General features: G+C 42.6%; 1 protein-coding gene across 1 annotated transcript; it reads right to left on the bottom strand.

Moving 5' to 3' along the window:
- Positions 1–2,039: 2,039 nt before the first annotated feature.
- LOC139449760 (L-aminoadipate-semialdehyde dehydrogenase-phosphopantetheinyl transferase-like) lies at positions 2,040–16,565 on the bottom strand. Its single transcript, XM_071231286.1, has 6 exons — positions 16,482–16,565; positions 11,838–12,000; positions 9,622–9,844; positions 4,413–4,531; positions 4,047–4,277; positions 2,040–2,359 (listed from the first exon to the last, which is right to left on the bottom strand). Coding segments are annotated over exons 1-6 (885 nt in total). The 5' UTR covers positions 16,484–16,565; the 3' UTR covers positions 2,040–2,212.
- Between the last annotated feature and the right edge of the window lie 3,705 nt (positions 16,566–20,270).

Raw genomic sequence — 20,270 nt, 5'->3', positions numbered from 1 at the left:
TAATAATACAGGAGAATGCACATTCAGAGCGGATTTTTATGCAATCCTATTTTCATAATAAAGAGGGGTGGTGGGGTAGTCTAGTGGTTAAAGTGTTTGCTTGTCATGACAAAGACCCGTGTTCAATTCCCCACATGGGTACAATGTGTGAAGCCCAATTCTGGTGACCCCTGCCGTGATATTGCTGGAATATTGCTAAAAGCAGCATAAAACAATACTCACTCACACTTCATAATGAAGAATTATCAGAACCATTTGAACTAGATACTGTTATTCCTGTTGATGTTTTATTGAAAGTTTATGCCAAGGAAAGTTATCAACTGCTTAACTTTCTGTCACTTGTGAGGTTTTACTGATGTTTTATTGCAACTGTCATGTTCCATGTCCGTTGAGAGTCGAGCCCATCAGGTTATTTGAAGTAGATGCTTGTACTTCCTGCCCCAGCTTGTTGAACAGCGCCCCCTGCTGGCAAGTTCTTCTCCTCGGGTGTCACTCCCATCATGCCGCCAACAACGCGGAACGCTCGCCTCCATGGGTCAGGTGACCCAAACATAACTCACGTGGCAGATGATTGGACAACAATACTACCTTGTCATGATGTTTCACAAGTCATGGGTTCTGTACGTAGGGAGAGATCCTTACTTGACTCGAGAAATAAAACTGATGAATTTATGGCTGTCAGAGGTAAGTGGTATAATCAGGGAGAAGTCATTGGATAGTCTGGCAGGACCTGCCACACACTAGGAGACATGATCTCATCACGCCTCAATAACTAGATTCTCCCTCGCTCTGATAGGCTGACATAGATTCCACAAAATGGTTGTTAAAGAAGCCATTTTCAAGCCTATTCACAGATTTGGGCTGATGTATCCTCCTCCAGCACACCTGTTGAAGGGTTGAAGGGCTGATCCTGACACCCTGGGAAACTCACGCTCTCAGAAACATATACTATTTTCCAGGAGATAAATGTTAAGATGTAGCTTGAATGTGACAATCAAGTGTTAAAATATCTGTGTGTCAAAGTTTCAACACGTTTACAAATCAAGATGAGTTCTTGCAATGGCATCTTCAGTTCCGACATCAAACCGTTAGTGATTTGTATGAGACCTGGTCTGACCAGGTGTTCCATGCAGAACTCCCATGATGCAGTAGACAGGAAACAGGAATTTTCGGAGAATGTTTTATTCATTAAAAATAAGAATGGTTTATATTAACAACTGACACGCTAATTCACTGCACACAACCACAAAGCACCATCCCATCCCACACCATCTCCCAAATGAAGGAAAACTAATGTAATAGACAACTTCTCATTCGGATTCCTCAAACAAGTTCAATGGGGGTCAAACCTAGGACCAGTTGCCAGTGAAACAAAGCCATTCATCCACTTTCTTCTGTCCATGAACGCCAATACCATGTACATGGATTACCATGAAGTTGGTGACTTTGGTAATTAATCCAACATTTCACACACTGCCTGTCCAGATAAACAGGTCATTCGAACTGCACGGTATTACCGGTACACCGCAATATGCTTTCTAAACGATACATATTGCAACATATTTTCTGTGTTCTGATATATTGGGTAACGGTAACATATATTGTATCCTTTAACCTAAAATTCAAACTGAAATTCATTTATAAATTATGTTTCCCTTCGAAATTGATAGACAAAACAGAGGAAATGCGATAATTATTTTCTCTCATGTTGTTAAATGACTACAAAATGGCGTTGACTGACCACGCTGAGTATTATTTACTTGAGTTTGTAGAAATAGGAGCTGCATGAGCAATCCGTGTCCATCACTGTCAAACACTTAAGCTCTGAATATATCGCAATACGTCTCGCAATACTGATACCTGATTCGCTATATATCACAATACAAGTTTTCTGCCCCGACACAGACCTACTGGTCCTGGAGCACTGTCCCCCTTTCACACAGCCCCCAGAAACTAGCAGTAAAGACACACATATTCTATGAAATGAAAAACAAGGATGACGTTATTTCATTGATAACGAGCTCACCCGAAAGAGACAGTTCACACTTTAGTTATATTTTGGATTCAACAACACCCCAGCGTATGCACTCATTCATTAAAAGTTCCTTTGCACAGACACAAGATGTCTACCTATGACAGTCATGTCCATCACATCCAACAGTCAACTGGAGTTATCTCCCATGGTTCAGGGGTAAGATACCCCTACTGCCCGTCATGACCTCTGGGCCATCGGTGACTCTTGTCTCGCACTGAACATTGCCCAGTACTCGGGGTCGGGCTGACTCCCCACCAGAGGGCGACACCGGGATAACAGGTCCACTGCAGTCAAGAACTCGAAGGATCTGGAATCCTGAGACTCCTGAAGAAAAAAGAAAGGCAACTAGAATGTGACCCATCCCCATGTTTTCCTTACCTGCATCACTTGAGGCTTTCCACCCACTTATAAAGTAAGACCTCCCTATACTAAAACACTTTAGAACCCACCATCAACTTTAACTACAAAATCAGAAAAAATGTGTTTTTGTTCTCAAACCAGTACACAACATTGTTATGTTTAATTATCTCAAGCCTGACTACCCAGAACAACTTAATTTGATTTTAGTGGCCATTTCCCAATATATTACAAAAAACAAAATATGGGTTGTCAAGTGTTTCAGTTCATATCCAAAGTCACTCCCGGGTCTTAACTTTATTGGGCCCACGTACTTGCTCCAAGGAGAAAACCGTGTATAGAACAATGGGGTGACATCAAATTATTACCACAATATCAAACACTATCCAATAAACAAATTATACAGTGTCACAACATTAAATACATTCAAAAATCTATACCAAAAAGTATATGTATGATCCAGCCACTTAATCCAAGTATAAAAAACACTTAGCATCGCCATCACATCTGACAGGTACACGCAGCTGTCATTATAATTAATTAGTTGTGTAAACAGTACGGAGGAAGTGGAGATGCTATTTCCCTGCCACTGTCAACAAGTGGGATATATAATTTGTTACAGTGTCAGGAGAATTCTCATATCAAATTCCACTCCAAAGGGAGCATCAAAAAGATATGGGAGAGTTGGAGATAAGTACAGGAAGATTCTGACGGCAGGCCAGCGAGATAGGCGCCCTCTCATGGCTTATACAAGTTCCCGTCAATGAAAGAACAGATTATCACCGATGGAATGCTATTTCCATCCTGTTTTCTATACGCTAGTTTGTTGAAATAGCATTTCAAAGAAAACAGTATAAAGAGAGAGACTTTTGAGTAATGCTATCTTGTAATTAAATGTGACACATTGTGTAACCCAACAAGTTTATCAAAATAGCATTAAACATGGGTAATTTATCAATATTTCAACAGGCCCAATTTATCCTATCAAGAGTAATGACATGAAATACTGAAAAACTATTGTTTGTCTTGCAAAAATATTACATCGTTTATTTGGAACTTTCACAACTGATTACAGTGGATAGATAAAACATGTGAGGCAAATATCTTCATAAATGTTTTCAGAATCAAATGATTGATTTGAAGTAGAAAAAAGGTATGGTGATTAGTTCCTAAGTATCAACTTATAAGAAGAGTGATATCCTGAGGTTGTCTTTTATCTTATATTTGGAACTAGCACGCTACCCTGGGTAGCCTTGCTCCAAGGCTGTACTGAAAGAAAAGTCCATGGATGTGTAGTAATTCTATCCTCCTGATAGGCAAGTCTAGAGATGTGGACAGTAAGGACTCCAGTCTCTTATAGGGACAACTTGTTCTCATTATTTACATAATCTAGAAATTATGATTAAAACTAATTATTATTACCTTAAAGACTTGAGCAAGTCTAAACCCTGGGGTCAGAAGCTTATGGATAGCTCACCCACCTCTCACATGTACACAAGCTGAGTTGGGTCTAAACGCCGCTTTCAGCAGTATTTCAGCTATATGACGATGTGTCAGCCTGATGCAGGAGGAAAGCCTGAAGTGATGCAGGTCTAAGAGCACAGGTAGAGAGGGAGGGAGGGAGAGAGAGGGAGGGAAGGAATATGTTACCTACCTTGTAGGTATCAGTTGCACCTATATTGGTTGCTATGGCAACACAGTGATCCGCATCCAACATAGTCTCCTCAAACAACCAATCAGTTTGTTTCTTCCCATCCAAATACACAGAAGTGTCTCGGACCATCCGGTTCATGGAAAGCTTCTCCGTTGAGACATGGAAGTCCAGCCTGCTGACCTCGAAACCAATTCCAGTTCCTATAGCCTTGACATAGCTCTCCTTCAGACACTGAAAGTAAAAGGCAGTAAAATTGACTGAAAGAAGAGTTTGATATTTTGGACCCCTCTTTAAAAAATGCTGAATCCGCCCTTGCGTGAGTTCATGCACTCACTCACTCACTGATCCCAACTGAATTAGTCTCACCCAGAATCTGTAGAACATGGCCATCTTGTCTCTATCCCCCTCCTGTCTCTCCACCGTCAGCCATTCCTGCTCCGTCAGCTGGCGCCGCAACGTGGAGAAAAACTTCCTGATGTCCTTCCCTGAAATGTGACGTCACGACAGAATGATGGCCTGGTGTGTTGGGCCCTGGCAGCCGACTGTGTATCCCACATCAGCTGACAGTGTTATAAACTGTGTATCCCACATCAGCTGACAGTGTTATAAACTGTGTATCTCACATCAGCTGACAATGTTATAAACCGTGTATCCCACATCAGCTGACAGTGTTATAAACTGTGTATCTCACATCAGCTGACAATGTTATAAACTGTGTATCCCACATCAGCTGACAATGTTATAAACTGTGTATCTCACATCAACTGACAGTGTTATAAACTTTGTATCTCACATCAACTGATAATGTTATAAACTGTGTATCTCACATCAGCTGACAATGTTATAAACTGTGTATCCCACATCAGCTGACAATGTTATAAACTGTGAATCTCACATCAACTGATAATGTTATAAACTGTATATCTCACATCAACTGACAGTGTTATAAACTGTGTATCTCACATCAGCTGACAATGTTATAAACTGTGAATCTCACATCAACTGATAATGTTATAAACTGTGTATCTCACATCAACTGACAGTGTTATAAACTGTGTATCTCACATCAGCTGACAATGTTATAAACTGTGTATCCCACATCAGCTGACAATGTTATAAACTGTGAATCTCACATCAACTGATAATGTTATAAACTGTGTATCTCACATCAACTGACAATGTTATACACTGTGTATCCCACATCAGCTGACAATGTTATAAACTGTTTCTCACATCAGCTGACAATGTTATAAACTGTGTATCTCACATCAACTGATAATGTTATAAACTGTATATCTCACATCAACTGACAATTTTATAAACTGCGTATCCCACATCAGCTGACAATGTTATAAACTGTGTATCCCACATCAGCTGACAATGTTACATACTGTGTATCTCACATCAACTGATAATGTTATAAACTGTGTATCCCACATCAGCTGACAATGTTTTAACTGTGTATCCCACATCAGCTGACAATGTTATAAACTGTGTATCTCACATCAGCTGACAATGTTATAAACTGTGTATCCCATATCAGCTGACAATGTTATAAACTGTGTATCCCATATCAGCTGATAATGTTATAAACTGTGTATCCCACATCAGCTGACAATGTTATAAACTGTGAATCTCACATCAACTGATAATGTTATAAACTGTGTATCTCACATCAACTGACAATGTTATAAACTGTGTATCCCACATCAGCTGACAATGTTATAAACTGTGTTTCTCACATCAGCTGACAATGTTATAAACTGTGTATCCCACATCAACTGACAATGTTATAAACTGTGTATCCCACATCAGCTGACAATGTTATAAACTGTGTATCCCTCATCAGCTGACAATGTTATAAACTGTGTATCTCACATCAGCTGATAATGTTATAAACTGTGTATCTCACATCAACTGATAATGTTATAAACTGTGTATCTCACATCAGCTGCTATATGAGAAAGCTATAATTGCGCCACATCACATCATATGCACCTTTAGGTCTTTGAGAATATAATTTACAAACCTTTGTAAAATTTGATTGCAAAAATATTCGTTAAAAATGACATTATATCAAAGATTAGAACAAAATAAGATGGACAACTGACAATGTACCTTGACATAAACTTACTTGAATTTCAGCTAGGTGAATTAAACATTCAATCATTGATAACTAATGCATGATGACTAATCATTTAACTGATTGACAACTCAATCAATACTCTCAATCAATGTACTCTCAATACTCCCCCTCCTAACCCCTAACATCTTTAACACACACCCCACACCACACCCAACATCTTTGACACCCCCCATGCAGTCTTGTCGCAACTGAATCTCAAGTGAACTCGTATCACAAGTGATGGCAACAATTTACTTAAAACACAGTCCCTCAATAGCAATTTACATCAACTCTCGGAGTTAAGTAATTTATGAAAATATCTACTCTGAAACTTAAAACTGTTATCAGTCTGATTCTGGCACTGCATCGTCCCTATCAACCTCAACTCCATCATGGTAGCTGCAACTCCCAAAGATTGTCTACAGCTAATGGTCATATAATACAGTTTTTATTTATGATTTCAGAGCGATAACTTCAGCCACCTGCTGACTACCAGAGTATGCTGATGATTTATTGGACAATATTCTCTATACATGCAAAATGTTTGACAGCCTTCAGCATAACAGACAAATTCACGACATGGTAGATAGTGATCTCCCCCTTGCATGTGGACGTGGATGGATGGCTTGTGTAGCGCGGTGGTGAAATATGCTACACTGCTGATAAAATATGCATTTATAATATAGCATTACTGACATCATTATTTGCTTCTGAAGAAAACAGGTTATCGTGATAAAACAACAAAAACAAACATTACTGGTTTATGATCCTGCTTGTGGTGATTCAGCGGAAGTGCAGATGTCGGGATCACGTGATCCACCTCAGACATACTGTATGTCAGTCGACTTATCACAAGCCTATTTTCAACAATATTTAAAAAATAAATAGAATATTTCTTACAAAACACATTATCGTGTCTAACCAGTTTTTTAAAAGAAAATCATCACTAACAAATGATCAAGCTCAACTTAAGATTCACATGTGTAGTAAATATAGAGGGTTTGTCCTGACAGGCAAAAACTGATCCAAGAAAAAAAATAATATCTGTCTTGGATACCATCAAACTTTTGTAATCTGGACAGTACTGATGTCATATGTCTCTCTACATCTGATACAGTCAAACCTTGGTAATCTGGACAGTACTGATGTCATATGTCTCTCTACATCTGATAGTCAAACCCTGGTAATCTGGACAGTACTGATATCATATGTCTCTCTACATCTGATAGTCAAACCCTGGTAATCTGGACAGTACTGATGTCATATGTCTCTCTACATGTGATAGTCAAACCCTGGTAATCTGGACAGTACTGATGTCATATGTCTCTCTACATCTGATACAGTCAAACCCTGGTAATCTGGACAGTAGTGATGTCATATGTCTCTCTACATCTGATACAGTCAAACCCTGGTAATCTGGTCAGTGCTGATGTCATATGTCTTTCTACATCTGATACATTCAAACCCTGGTAATCTGGACAGTACTGATGTCATAAGTCTCTCTACATGTGATAGTCAAACCCTGGTAATGTGGACAGTACTGATGTCATATGTCTCTCTACATCTGATACAGTCAAACCCTGGTAATTTGGACAGTACTGATGTCATATGTCTCTCTACATCTGACACAGTCAAACCCTGGTAATCTGGACAGTACTGGTGTCATATGTCTCTCTACATCTGATACAGTCAAACTTGGGTTATCTGGACAGTACTGATGTCATATGTCTCTCTACATCTGATACAGTCAAACCCTGGTAATCTGGACAGTACTGGTGTCATATGTCTCTCTACATCTGATACAGTCAAACCCTGGTAATCTGGACAGTACTGATGTCATATATCTCTCTACATCTGATAAAGTCAAACCCTGGTAATCTGGACAGTACTGATGTCATATGTCTCTCTATATCTGATACAGTCAAACTTGGGTTATCTGGACAGTACTGATGTCATATGTCTCTCGACATCTGATACAGTCAAACTTGGGTTATCTGGACAGTACTGATGTCATGTGTCTCTCTACATCTGATACAGTCAAACCCTGGTAATCTGGACAGTACTGATGTCATATGTCTCTCTACATCTGATACAATCAAACCTGGTAATCTGGACAGTACTGATGTCATATGTCTCTCTACATCTGATACAGTCAAACTTGGGTTATCTGGACAGTACTGATGTCATGTGTCTCTCTACATCTGATACAGTCAAACTTGGGTTATCTGGACAGTACTGATGTCATGTGTCTCTCTACATCTGATACAGTCAAACCTTGGTAATCTGGACAGTACTGATGTCATATGTCTCTCTAAATCTAATACAGTCAAACTTGGGTTATCTGGACAGTACTGATGCCATATGTCTCTCTACATCTGATACAGTCAAACCCTGGTAATCTGGACAGTACTGATGTCATATGTCTCTCTACATCTGATAGTCAAACCCTGGTAATCTGGACAGTACTGATGTCATATGTCTCTCTACATCTGATAGTCAAACCTTGGTAATCTGGACAGTACTGATGTCATATGTCTCTCTACATCTGATACAGTCAAACCCTGGTAATCTGGACAGTACTGATGTCATATGTCTCTCTACATCTGATACAGTCAAACCCTGGTAATTTGGACAGTACTGATGTCATATGTCTCTCTACATCTGATAGTCAAACCCTGGTAATCTGGACAGTACTGATGTCATATGTCTACATCTGATAGTCAAACCCCGGTAATCTGGACAGTACTGATGTCATATGTCTATCTACATCTGATAGTCAAACCCTGGTAATCTGGACAGTACTGATGTCATATGTCGCTCAACATCTGATACAGTCAAACCCTGGTAATCTGGACAGTACTGATGTCATATGTCTTTCTACATCCTATACAGTCAAACCCTGGTCATCTGGACAGTACTGATGTCATATGTCTCTCTACATCTGATAGTCAAACCCTGGTAATCTGGACAGTACTGATGCCATATGTCTCTCTACATCTGATACAGTCAAACCCTGGTAATCTGGACAGCCAGGTCGGGACAAGGTACAAGTGTTGACTCCAATAGATTGAAGTGGTATCATACCACAGCTGTGTCCCTGCTGATAGCAGCTGATACTTTCTTCTTGTCATCTTGTATTTAAGTGTATCTGCTTCTGTGTGTCAGTGTCCTAATATGTCCCCTGGTGGCATTGCTACAAACTGATAATATCAGAGTGTCAAAGTGAGTTAAGTTTGACACAGCTTTGTACAGTATTTCAGTGTGTGATACTTCACAGATTTTCAGTATAATTTGGATGGAAAGATTCTGATGAGGATGAATCAAGGATTCAAACCTAAGATCAGCAGATCCTGACTAGGCTAAGGGAGACAACTCTGCCCAACATGTTGTAGCATCATGAACCACTGGGCCCCGAGTGCCTAATAATCCCACGAGAACAAGAATCCTTACTGTGTTCAACTTTCATGACATCAGTACCGACTGCATGGTGAGCGTCTGCAGCCAACACGGCGAAGTCACCATGGTGGGCGACGTTGAAGCTTCCGTGGAAATCCTCCCCTGAGCCTGCTGGTTCCAAGAACGGCTTCCCCTTGTCTGTTCTCCTGAGTCGGATGTTGATGAAGTCTCTTCCTGTCATGTCTGCCAATACCCTCCGAATCAACAGCCGTCCAATCTGAACACAAACAACCCAGACAGATCTAGATTCCTATACCGCGAACCCAAATATTTCATCATCAGGTCATGATCGGGTGTTTGTGACATTTTAGTAAATGTTCCCTCTTTTTGCTCCAATAAATAACAGGTATGACCTGGTGACATCAGTAGCTACAGAGTGAGTGAGTGAGTGAGTGAGTGAGTGAGTGAGGTGGGTTTAACAGTTTTGAACAGTATTTCAGGTGAAATGGGGTTTAAACTTTGCACATTTATTGCACTTATATAGTGATGTGAAAGCACACGAGTGCATGCATTCATGCGTGCGCCAACCAGTGTTTATTTTAGCCCCTTAATGCCAGGCACTACGCAGGGTAACAACAAGTACCATCTTCCAATGTCTTTCGGTATTACACAGCCGGGGAATGAAACCCCGGACCTTCCTCTCTCTAGGCGGAAGCTCTATCCACAAGACCAAGGAGGCAGATGAACAGTATTTCAGATGTCAGGATGTTTCAGTGATGCAGATGTTTTCATGACCCCAATGAGCATGTCCTGTGCCAATCACACTTCGGGGATAAGTAGGGGGCACAGGTGGCCCAGTTGTCTAAGGCGCCACGATTCGCTGTGCAGAGTTACGTCCCTTGGGCACGCCAGAAACCTATGATTGATGGGTTCGAATCCCGGTTCACCACGATTGTGTTTCTAGGTTTGTCAGCACGATACCCGTGCTTGTGGGTTTCATCGAAGTGGTAAACGCCTGCATCACTTCAGGCTTTCCTTCCACATTATGCTGACACGTTGTGACATAACTGGAATACTGTTAAAAGCGGCGTTAAACCCAACTCACTCGGGGATGACTAAGGGAGGCAACTCTGCATGGTAAACTGCAGGGCCTATGAGGACTCTGACATCCATACTCCATGTCACGTCAACCAATGTCTTCCACTTCACCCAGGGCCTGACTGTCATTGATTCCTACATATGACTAACAAGATATAGTGACGGTAAATACCACCTACCTAATACAAGTGTATATTAAAGGGTGATAACCATTCCTTATCAATGTTTCACCCTGTGCTTGGGAATCCGTGTTGAGAAATTGATATATCAGAAACTTAAATTCTAACAGTTACTGGGTTTTTTTACATGGAAAGGGCACTCAGTTTATAACCACCCTCCCCAAATCACAGACTTTCCCTTCCAGTAAAAAAGACCTGGTAAATACACATATTAATTATGATATTCTATTTTTATGATGCTAGTTACACTTACACAGTACATTACTAGGTGTATGCAATCCACCACCCTAGTCTTACACAAACTTGAACATAATAAATTAGAATTAAATAGTAAATCGATATGAACAAGAGTCATCAGGCGATGACATCCCCCCTGTTCTGGTGCAATTCTGAAATGGAGTTTTGCTACTTATACCCTACTTTTGGTTCCTTGCCATTGGATACCTTCAGTTCAGTGAAGAAAAAAATAAGTTCTGCTCCGGACACAAGCACTACCCTCATTTTCAGTCCAAGTCCAAGTTCATCATAAAAACATAAAAAGACAAAAATATCCCAAATCATCAAAGTGCACCAGTTACCCACTACACTATTCTATATAGAAAGTCTCAACAAGAAATATTTAACACTTTTGGAGTTCTGCTCCAGAAACGGAAAAGTGATGGATGACTGACGGATCGGTTGAACATTATATCCCCGTTTTGAAAAACGGGGGGATAAAAATGTACGAGGATTGCGAAAACCATCACGTGATAAAACAAACATGTATAAGACACAGAGTGGCTGGAAAGCAGCTGTTCCAAACTCACACTGTCACTGATAATAATTCCCGACTACAATGATATGCACACTGTTCTAGTGATTACATTTCCCACCTGATGCTATCAAATATAGACAGAGCTGTTTGACAGTAGTGTGTACATAACATTTCATCACAACGTCTCAACCCTGGGGTCAAATGTATGGAACAAAACACATGCTGGAACAACTCCTCACCATCGACGGCTTGCTATCTTTCTTAAAGACAAATTTCCCGATCCTTTCCTTCTCCTCCTTCTGAACACACTGTGCCGCCAGCGTCCACTCCCACTCCGTCGGCTTCCACGCCCTGCAGTTGACAGCAAGCCGGATCACACTGCGTGACGTCATTGTGCCGGACCTGAAACATGGTGGCATGTGATACCATCACTGCTGTGTGCTTAACGACACAACTTAATGACAAGTTTCAGGTTATTACAGCACATCAAAAATAGCACAACATCAAAACAGCACAACATCAAAGCAGCCCAATATCAAAACAGCACCAAAACTGCCTGGTTAAGACCGAAGTGGCTAAAACGGCACCTGATCATTTTGGTGCAAATGGCACCCTCAGTGTTTATGGAATATATATGGAAAACTACGCAATCCATATATTCACTTCTTGCAGCAAGCACAGGTTGCTGGGAAGCCATATTGTTACCTGGAATCTCCATGGGGTGCACGTGTTTTAGCATAGATGTCTCTTTCTTCATTATCCTTCATAAACAAAAGCATACTTGAACTCAAGAATATGACATACTTACCTAATGTAAATTGTTACTGACTTAAAATAGTGTAACAATAGTATGCTAATGTGATGCTGTTTTTGCCAGGTAACACAATGTTGTTTTCACTGAGCCAGGTGCGGTTTACTCGAGGGGCAGATGAAAGGTTCTGAGCCTAACCACAAAGAATGTATAGTGCACGCTTAACAGTTTGCATAGAATAAGTACAAACATGATTGTGCTTACAAGCTGCAATGGTACCAAACACACAACCAGGCAGCATGTTTCTGCAGACATCACAGTGACTAGGTATTCTCTGTTGATATAAATGGACAAATCTGGCCATAGGGGCTGTGTCGCATTCATCAAGTTTCTCCAACTGAAAGGTCTAACTCCAACAGCCATCTATGTGGAGAACACTGGAGACATGGTGTCAACTTTAGGATGATGCTCATTCCTTTGCCAAGCAGCAGAATTCAAGAGGGGGAGAGAGCTTTGAAGCTGATTCAAGATCGAGAAGACACACATGATAAAATACATGATATAATTATGGATGACGACTCGACACATTGCCGATACAGTAGGCACTCATGAGAGAGGTGAGAACGACGACCCACTACCCGTCACACATAGCCAATACAGTAGGCATCTCATGAGAGAGGTGAGAACGACGACCCACTACCCGTCACATTGCCGATACAGTAGGCACTCATGAGGGAGGTGAGAACGACGACCCACTACCTGTCACATTGCCGATACAGTAGGCACTCATGAGGGAGGTGAGAACGACGACCCACTACCCGTCACATAGCCAGTGCAGTAGGCACTCATGAGGGAGGTGAGAACGACGACCCACTACCCGTCACATAGCCAGTGCAGTAGGCACTCATGAGGGAGGTGAGAACGACGACCCACTACCCGTCACATAGCCAGTGCAGTAGGCACTCATGAGGGAGGTGAGAACGACGACCCACTACCCGTCACATAGCCAGTGCAGTAGGCACTCATGAGAGAGGTAAGAACGACGACCCACTACCCGTCACATAGCCAGTGCAGTAGGCACTCATGAGGGAGGTGAGAACGACGATCCACTACCCGTCACATAGCCAGTGCAGTAGGCACTCATGAGGGAGGTGAGAACGACGACCCACTACCCGTCACATAGCCAGTGCAGTAGGCACTCATGAGGGAGGTGAGAACGACGATCCACTACCCGTCACATAGCCAGTGCAGTAGGCACTCATGAGGGAGGTGAGAACGACGACCCACTACCCGTCACATAGCCAATGCAGTAGGCACTCATGAGGGAGGTGAGAACGACGACCCACTACCCGTCACATACCCAATACAGTAGGCACTCATGAGGGAGGTGAGAACGACGACCCACTACCCGTCACATAGCCAATGCAGTAGGCACTCACGAGGGAGGTGAGAACGACGACCCACTACCCGTCACATAGCCGATACAGTAGGCACTCATGAGAGAGGTGAGAACGACAACCCACTACCCGTCACATAGCCAGTGCAGTAGGCACTCATGAGAGAGGTGAGAACGACGACCCACTACCCGTCACATAGCCGATACAGTAGGCACTCATGAGAGAGGTGAGAACGACGACCCACTACCCGTCACATAGCCAATTCAGTAGGCACTCATGAGGGAGGTGAGAACGACGACCCACTACCCGTCACATAGCCAGTGCAGTAGGCACTCATGAGGGAGGTGAGAACGACGACCCACTACCCGTCACATACCCAATACAGTAGGCACTCATGAGGGAGGTGAGAACGACGACCCACTACCCGTCACATAGCCAGTGCAGTAGGCACTCATGAGGGAGGTGAGAACGACGACCCACTACCCGTCACATAGCCAGTGCAGTAGGCACTCATGAGGGAGGTGAGAACGACGACCCACTACCCGTCACATAGCCAGTGCAGTAGGCACTCATGAGAGAGGTGAGAACGACGACCCACTACCCGTCACATAGCCAGTGCAGTAGGCACTCATGAGAGAGGTAAGAACGACAACCCACTACCCGTCACATAGCCAGTGCAGTAGGCACTCATGAGGGAGGTGAGAACGACAACCCACTACCCGTCACATAGCCAGTGCAGTAGGCACTCATGAGAGAGGTGAGAACGACGACCCACTACCCGTCACATAGCCAGTGCAGTAGGCACTCATGAGGGAGGTGAGAACGACGACCCACTACCCGTCACATAGCCAATGCAGTAGGCACTCATGAGGGAGGTGAGAACGACGACCCACTACCCGTCACATAGCCAGTGCAGTAGGCACTCATGAGGGAGGTGAGAACGACGACCCACTACCCGTCACATACCCAATACAGTAGGCACTCATGAGGGAGGTGAGAACGACGACCCACTACCCGTCACATAGCCAATGCAGTAGGCACTCATGAGGGAGGTGAGAACGACGACCCACTACCCGTCACATAGCCGATACAGTAGGCACTCATGAGAGAGGTGAGAACGACAACCCACTACCCGTCACATAGCCAATACAGTAGGCATCTCATGAGGGAGGTGAGAACGACGACCCACTACCCGTCAAATAGCCAGTGCAGTAGGCACTCATGAGGGAGGTGAGAACATTCTGTGGAATGAGCTGGGCATGACAAAGGTTTCAGTATGCTGGGTTCCAAGACTTCTGACTCCTGATCAAAAACGCACCGGGTTTGTCATCTTGTGAGAATTGACGTTATTTTGAAGCTGATCCAGCTGATTTGGTTGAGTGATTATGCTCATATGCTAAGGTCCATCTGCTTGGACTGGTACTTTAACCATAGCTTATGTGACATCACATTTGGAACGCTATGAAATGCAGTCAGAAGTCCACACAGTGACAAAATAAGACAACATTTTAGACATATATCAGTCAAATTCAACTGTTTTACATTGGGGGAAAAGACCTCAAGCCACAGAGGGTTTATTATTGTTCTTATTGAATCCCAAAAAATTTGTCCAGATCCAGACTCCAGCACAGTGGTGACTTAGCATAACACCAATGTCACAGGCTAATTTGCATATCAAGTGACTGGACTTCCTCTTGTTTGTCAACAAAATGCTTATTCTGAAATCAGAACAGACAGGCCTAATGCAAACCTTTCAGTGCAATTTACATTTTGTTTTGCATAATTATATAGATATGCTCCTGACAATATATCTTTATCCCTCAAAGTTGCTGTATCACTAGCTCTCCGTACAACCATTAGGAAAACTATGAAAATGGAAATAGTTTTTCATATTTTCTCATAGAAAGTTAATCATCTCTATGACAATGTTTATCTACCTGTGTAAACTCGTCAAAAACGAAACAGCTGAAGCACATATGCAATATCTTGAATAGACTGTGTAAGATGTGGCAAATCTTCGCATGGTGCCGGCCTGTGGCAGGGGTATACTCGGACCCCATGGTACCGGCCTGTGGCAGAGGTAGAGGTGGCAGGGGTACTATGCTGATGCATGACACTCTGGGTGGGAAAGTAAACCACACCTCTAAAAGTTAATTCTGACTCGATCACTGATAGACAAGAGTGTTTGTTTGCAAACACTGAAAGTAGTCCCTACCTGACCTTTAATATTGGGACATGTTATTTTGTCCCAATGTGCCCGGTCTCCCATTCTTCATACAAGCACACTGACAAGAGCGACAAAACAAAGGGTATAACTCGAGTACAGTGTCAGTATCGTGTATGAAGGCATGGTTCTTGTCAAAGGCTCTTTGCACAAATTCAGCGGAGCGCCGGCACGCGACGAGACAATGTCTAGCGTCTGTGTAGACAGTCCAGTGTTTGTTTATATATAACAGAAAATATTCTCATGCATCATCATCAATCAATGCCAGACGCTGCATCTCCCTCTCTATTTCTGGTGGAATACATGCCACGAATTCTCCTGCAATGATTCAGCTTCATGGCGAACTAGGGTTGGGGGACGATCCTACTCATAAACACAACACCGAGTTTGTAAGACAATATTGAGATAACTCGCAGTTAGAAGCATTGTTATGAAATGACATGAGTTACAGAGCTTGGTGAGTTCGACAGGTTGGTCCCTGTTTACAATTCAAGCTGCTTCTTTATCTTACATGTAGACATTGGTACTGGAAACTCATCTAATTCATACTCCGACTGACACTCATCCCACTATCATCCTCTTTCGATGCCATTTTCCCGGAAGTAATATATTAACCAATCATTTTCCCCCGTTGACTTCTCCTCCTCACAGTGTCAGACAACACAAGCACTGTTCTAAGTTCCTACATGCAATACGCGCAATTGCTCTCTTGGAAATATAATCTGTGACAGTATGATTTAATACAGGCTCCATTTGGTAATACAGCACAGTATTGATATTCATAACAAAGTCCGGTCGTTAAAAGGAATGTGATACAATTACGTAATTCGTAACACTTTTCACATGCTAAAGAATACTCAGCTATTTAATTTTCCAAGTGATTCGTCTGTTGAGTAATGATAATTTAAAATAGTTTGAACAATGTGGAAAAAAAAAAAATTTACTGCCATTCCAAAAATATAATTAACCTTGTAATCATGTTGTTTTGTTTCCGAAAAAAGTGAAACGTGATTTCGTGAGTCACGGAACTTCTTATAGACGTTGTTGTATAATATACGTGATTGGCTATAAAACATATCATACTGCGCTCGTCACACCATGAGCTCATTTTACTGAAATCCATATTTGCATTTCACAGAGGCCGCCACACATACAACGTACCATCGCCAAACCAGAGAACGATGTCATCGGTCCTGCTGCAGCAGCCGGCTCCCCTCCTGCTGTGGTAAATCGTCCCACGTACGCATCCCGTATCATTGTTTCGCCGCTATCATAATTATACGAACCTTTAAAAATATCGCTGACAACAAACCGCTGTGCTATTGGTATATACAGTTAGTACTAACTAGTAACTACAGCATAAAAGATCATCTTTAAAGCCTTATTTATTTATTTATTTATTTTAAAAAATACTTAAAATGTCATCGAGAAACCCGATTAAGATTATTTATTTTATAGAAAAAAAGAACACCTCTAAAGTTGACAATAGAAAAGCGCAGACAGTTATGAACAGTTGGCCTGAAAATATCTAAAGTATTTAGTACAAGCACATGTTTAACAAGTGGCTAATGACGCGGTACAACTGAATGCTTCTATGTATCAAAGTATATCTACATTGAGTTATATATGTGCGTGTTTAGTTGAATCTTTTTAGTGTACACGTATGCAAGCATATAAGCCAATTCCCCTTTTTCAAGGCCGTGCATCCTCCCGCCTCTCCGGCTCTCTACAACCGCAAGACAGAATGTCGCCTTCTCAGACTAACTCAATTACGTTGGTTAATTTCCCCTAGGCCCGAGTCTACCGCAGTTGTGTATAACAAAGATTGAATTAAATGAAAACTGTACAAATATCCGCACTACATATAATCGCCATAAATTCGTTGTATATAAAACACAGCTATTTATAGACAGCGTGGAGTCGAGGAGCACGCCAAATATTCAGGCGATATGGGAGATAGGACGTCCGAATATGACCGGAATCACGTACAGCGACAAAACGGTCGGACACAAGCATGTATGGATATAATTTGAAATTGTGCTTTAAACGAGTAGCGGCACGGTGTGTAGTGAGTATTATTATTAGTAGTGAGTGAGAGAGTTGGGTTTTACGCCGCTTTTAACAGTATCCCAGGAACATGAGGAAAGCCCGAAGTGATGCAGGTCTCAGACGTTTACCACTTCGGTGAAACCCACGAGCATGGGTATGGTGCTGACAAACGTAACATGATCGGGGCGAACCGGGATTCGAACTCACAATCATTGGTTTTTGGCGTGTCCATGGGACGCAACTCTGCACAGCGAATCGCCGCACTTCAGACGACTGTACCCCCGTGCCCCCTATTATTAGTAGTAGTGGTAGCAGTTGTTGTTGACGTGGTAGTCGTAGATGGGTCGGTAGTTCTCGAAAAATTATACTGGCCGCTCTCTACAACAGACAAGTTCCATCGTAGTAGCACATTTGTCAGTAGCTGGTGATTTGTCAGTAGTAGCAGCAGCATCCGTAGCAGTTATAGTAGCAGCGCTGACAGTAGTAGTAGTAGTAGTAGTAGCAGCGCTGACAGTAGTAGTAGTGCTAGTAGTAGTAGTAGCAGCAGCATCCGTAGCAGTTATAGTAGCAGCGCTGACAGTAGTAGTAGTAGTAGTAGCAGCGCTGACAGTAGTAGTAGTGCTAGTAGTAGTAGTAGCAGCGGCAGTCGTAGCAGTTATAGTAGCAGCGTTGACAGTAGTAGTAGTGCTAGTAGTAGTAGTAGTAGTAGTAGTAGTAGCAGCGGCAGTCGTAGCAGTTATAGTAGCAGCGCTGACAGTAGTAGTAGTGCTAGTAGTAGTAGTAGTAGTAGTAGCAGCGGCAGTCGTAGCAGTTATAGTAGCAGCGCTGACAGTAGTAGTAGTGCTAGTAGTAGTAGTAGTAGCAGCAGCGGCAGTCGTAGCAGTTATAGTAGCAGCGCTGACAGTAGTGGTAGTGCTAGTAGTATTGGAAGTAGTAGTAGTAGCAGCGCTGACAGTAGTAGTAGTAGTAGTAGCAGCGCTGACAGTAGTAGTAGTAGTAGTAGCAGCGCTGACAGTAGTAGTAGTGCTAGTAGTAGTAGTAGTAGTAATAGTAGCAGCAGCAGTCGTAGCAGTTATAGTAGCAGCGCTGACAGTAGTAGTAGTGCTAGTAGTAGTAGTAGTAGTAGTAGTAGTAGTAGCAGCGGCAGTCGTAGCAGTTATAGTAGCAGCGCTGACAGTAGTAGTAGTGCTAGTAGTAGTAGTAGTAGCAGCAGCGGCAGTCGTAGCAGTTATAGTAGCAGCGCTGACAGTAGTGGTAGTGCTAGTAGTATTGGAAGTAGTAGTAGTAGCAGCGGCAGTCGTAGTTATAGTAGATGCAGTAGCAGTAATAACAGTAGTAGTAGTCGTAGCAGCAGCAGTAGTAGTAGTGCTAGTAGTAGTAGTAGTCGTAGCAGCAGCAGTAGTAGTAGTAGCAGCAGCGGTAGTAGTGAAGACTGCCCCCAGTTGTAGCAGTTACAGCCGTTAGAACTTGTAGTTGTAGCAACAGCAGCAGTAGTTGTAGCCGTACCATTAATGCTACGTGTACATCGACTGCGACTTCTACCACGGCTACTCATGACTCGCTGAATGTTCCTGGAGGAGCTGACACTATTACCACCAGAATGTGCCGTTACATTGTAGCTGATGAATTCTTGCCTGTATAGGACGGTACCACATTTTCAATGATATCAGAAGCATGACTCGTTTTCTCCGCATCCAACTGACAAGTCTTTGGCAATCTTTAACGAGGGCTACACAACCCAAATTACTCCGGGTTTAACTATCATTAGCAACTCTCATAAACTCCCGCCCTCTCTCGTCGTTGTTTACGTGATCCGATCTTGGTGTATTTATGATAAATATCTGTTTTTGTTCCAGTGCTGGGAGTGTGGGGAGGGGGAGGATCAAAGAGGGGAACCTATCCCCCTGAACGCCGAATGACCAGCGTGATATCAGCCTCCCCATCTTCCTGATTAGCCCCACAGAGAGTGTTTACATGGCCCATCATAATCCCCATCTCGCCTTCCATCTGGGCTTTCATGTCAAGACGGCCGACTGATGGCCCGATAGCCGCCACGCCACACACCCGAGGTTCACATTTACTATCAAATGTAAATACATTAATACATCACACATGAGTGCCCGAGCTGACACGCGTCTATAATTGAGAAGCAAATAATGGACCTACATCATACAAAGAGTACATCTTATAAAGGCGATATCATCATGTTATAACATGCCCAGGACGAATATGGTCATTCCCCTTCATGAGT

Source organism: Haliotis cracherodii, unplaced genomic scaffold, assembly GCF_022045235.1.
Source record: "Haliotis cracherodii isolate W230 unplaced genomic scaffold, xgHalCrac1.p SCAF_8, whole genome shotgun sequence".
NCBI lineage: Eukaryota > Metazoa > Mollusca > Gastropoda > Lepetellida > Haliotidae > Haliotis > Haliotis cracherodii.
The sequence above is the reverse complement of the archived record's forward strand: the minus strand, read 5'-3'. Positions and strand labels throughout refer to the sequence as shown.

What these genes read in the sequence shown, in the direction of transcription:
- LOC139449760 (XM_071231286.1), bottom strand. An exon ending in TGTCATGAAAGTTGAACACA is followed by an intron (nt 4,532 to 9,621) that starts GTAAGGATTCTT and finishes GTCACATTTCAG; the next exon opens with GGAAGGACATCAGGAAGTTT. An exon ending in GTGCAACTGATACCTACAAG is followed by an intron (nt 2,360 to 4,046) that starts GTAGGTAACATA and finishes TTTTTTCTTCAG; the next exon opens with GAGTCTCAGGATTCCAGATC.